The sequence below is a fragment of the Saccostrea cucullata genome, unplaced genomic scaffold (genome assembly GCF_032062105.1).
Source record: "Saccostrea cucullata isolate Sc308-1 unplaced genomic scaffold, CSIRO_AGI_Scuc_v1 ctg3956, whole genome shotgun sequence".
Taxonomy (NCBI): domain Eukaryota; kingdom Metazoa; phylum Mollusca; class Bivalvia; order Ostreida; family Ostreidae; genus Saccostrea; species Saccostrea cuccullata.
This window is the reverse complement of record NW_026940340.1, coordinates 81,834-85,146: the sequence shown is the minus strand read 5'-3', so window position 1 is coordinate 85,146 and position 3,313 is coordinate 81,834. Positions and strand designations below refer to the sequence as shown.

Below are 3,313 nucleotides of genomic sequence, written 5' to 3'. Positions count from 1 at the left end.
TGTTTTAACGTTTCATTTCATGCAATGGAAAAAAACTTCTTTTCACAAATAAATCACACTTCTAGTCCCTCATTAATATATATATATATGTATTGAGATGTTGCCGCTAAGATTCTCATCAGGGGTAATTCCATTTGCATTTCGGTTATGCTTTATATATTTCGATTGTTGTTTTTATATTTTGCAATTTTTTACAGATAGCCTTTAATATTGACATACAAATGGTTTTTTATCAGAAATTTTGTTTGTCAGGTAAGCAACGGATGTCACGTGACAACAAGCTACCAAAGAAGAAATACAAACCACCTTTTGCAAAATAATTTATGTGGCGCTGAAATACTTCAACAGCCATATACACCTGAAACTATTTTTTTGAGTATGTATCTATTCCAATAGGATTCATTTATAATATTACAACGTATATATTTATTTTTTATCTCTCTCTCTCTCTCTCTCTCTCTCTCTCTCTCTCTCTCTCTCTCTCTCTCTCTCACACACACACATTGGCTTTATGACCTGATCACAAATACCAGCTATAATCCCTGGAATATTTAACACAGGATATGGAAATAACAATTGTATTAGACTGCATAGTCCATATATATGTATAAAAATTAGGATTTAATATTATATATAAATTATTAATACAGCGCCAAGAATTTTTTTGTTTTGTTTGTTTTTTCTATTAAAATAGAAATTGGTGTAAAAGTAATTAAATATGCTTGGATATATCAATAGATGCAATAATGTACAAATCCTTTTTTTGTATTTTTAAATAATATTTCTACAAAAATATCCTTAATGATTCAAAAAAGTCGGAGTAATTTCCTTTACATTAATGCAGCTGTAGTACTACCATAAAACAGGAATATATACACATACTTCAAAAATAACAAATATGAATTGCTTCTTTATTTTAGTTATCTTGATATTTTTCAGATATAACAACAATGTAGGAAAAGAAATGGCCACTGCCACTAGCCAGGCACAGGAACTCATAACCTGTGACCTTTGTGTCAAACCTGTACAGCAATTCTGTAACAGCTGCCAAGTCGGTCTGTGTAAAGACTGCATCAACAAACAGCCTCAAGTCCATGAAACATGACATTGTTCCTTTCACAAAGCGTACAGTACAGCTTGTGTTCCCTCAGTGTACATCTCATTCCCACCAGAGATGTGAGGCCCACTGTCAACAGTGTGATGTCCCGGTCTGCATCAAATGTCTCACTGGTCAACATAAAGGTCATGTTTTTGAGGACATGGATAAAATCATAGCTTTGAAGAGAGAAAAAATTAAACAAGAAACTGGAGAAATTGAGGGCATTATCCTGAAGAACACAACACAGGACTCAGACATTGAAAACCAAATTTCCAAATCCATGGCCCATTTTACAGATTTACAGAAACAGAACAATGATCAAAGAAAGAAATGGCACCTAGAGGTGGACAACATCTTTAACAAACTCGAATCACTCATCCAGTCATTCAAAATCATCAAATTACAACTCTAAAATCATCCCAGTCAAAACTCAGAAGTCAGAATTCTAGTATGATCAAAACTGTTCAAGAAAACAAAAAAATCCTTAAGTCCAACAAAGTGTCTGGTGTCAACAACTACCAATCTAAACTGAAGGAATACAGAAACATTCCACAAATACCTGATTTATCATTGCCCTCTCTTCAAACAAACACAGTCCTAGGGAGAGAACTCAGTATAGAATTAGGAGAATACAAGGCTACACTGACACAAACATCACTATCCAGTCTGACAGATTTATCTGTTAAAGAATTATTAGAAGAAGCCAGATTGATTGCCAACATTCCAACAAATGTTAAAAACTTACTTAAAATTGTTTGTGTAGGATCAGCTGAAGTTTGGGTCAATGGAACAGACAAAATGATATGCTGTGTGGACATACACGGAGCTGTACAAGACACTGTCACCAGTACATGTAATCGATTCCCTAATGACATTACAGTGACCAGAGAGGAAGAACTGTTATACAGTGATGCTATCAATAGAACTGTGAATATAGTCAGAGATGGGAAGACAAAGACACTGATCACCATACCAAGGGGCTGGCATCCCAGAGGACTGTGCTGTACCAGGTCAGGGGACATCCTAGTTAGTATGAATAGTACTGACAAAATTTGTTATAAAATAGTCTGTTATCAGGGACAGAGGGTGACACAGGAAATAGAAAAAGATGAACGTGGTGATCCAATCTATCAAGGAGGTGAATACGGAGTGTATGTGGTGGAGAACAACAATGGAGATATAGTGGCATCTGATCGTAATGCTTTCAAAGTGGTAGTAGTGGACAGGACAGGAAAAGTCAGATTCAGATACAACGACAAACCTCCAGGGGGAGAGAGATCATTTGGTCCCACACACATAGTGACAGACTCCATGGGTCACATCATTGTGACTGATTGTCAAAATGACTGTTTACACATCCTAGATCAGAATGGACAGTTCCTCAGATGTGTGGATAATTGTGGGCTTGAGGATCCTTATGGACTGAGTGTGGACAGTGAGGGGAAATTGTGGGTAGGGTTGTTTTTTTCAGGGGAAATGAAAGTCATTAAGTACATGAAATAAACACCAAATATTTACTGTTTACTTACTAAATTTTCTTAGCATGTGTTTATCAAAGAAATTATAATTACAATTTTCAAATAATTTTTATATATTGTATAACGAAGGAATGCCACACCAACTTTTTTTTAATTTTATAGATCTATGAAATCAACCTTTTTATATATTGATTTCAACATTGAAAGGCCATTAGCTCTTGATTTTTTATGATTTTTTTTTTGGTATTTTCTCGAAGAAAATTAAAAAAAAATTATTTACATCCTAGATGCTTTCTTGTAAATGAATACATCACTTAAATTCCTAACAAAATATGTAAATTAAAGCTGTAAAGATATTAAATTTTTTTAAAATAAAAAACAAAGCACACGCTTGCCTATCTACCAGATTTATACATTTTACACAATAATATCCACAGGCACCTGACATTACTTATTTCTCTTTTAATAAAAAAAGAATACCCTTGCCTAATGATAAGCTTATTATTAGGTATGTGTATTTTTTTATTAAAAGAAAAAAAAGTAACGTCAGGTGTCTGTGCTAATATCAGATGCAGTTTATGTGTAAAAATCTCAGATAGGTAAGCTTGTGCTCAATGTTTTCCTATGAGAAATGTATTTCAAATGTGATGAAATTCCACCAGAATTGGGAAATTCTGGAAAAAGTCCGACTTCTGCACCCTCTAGTGGCTTCCATATTTGCTGCAGATATGTAGTG

At 34.0% G+C, this 3,313-nt stretch overlaps 1 protein-coding gene across 1 annotated transcript; it reads left to right on the top strand.

Moving 5' to 3' along the window:
• The first annotated feature begins 1,549 nt into the window (after positions 1-1,549).
• Positions 1,550-2,602, top strand: LOC134255143 (uncharacterized). Its single transcript, XM_062737654.1, has one exon. It carries the CDS (start codon positions 1,550-1,552, stop codon positions 2,600-2,602), a length of 1,053 nt encoding a protein of 350 aa, XP_062593638.1.
• Positions 2,603-3,313: the final 711 nt, after the last annotated feature.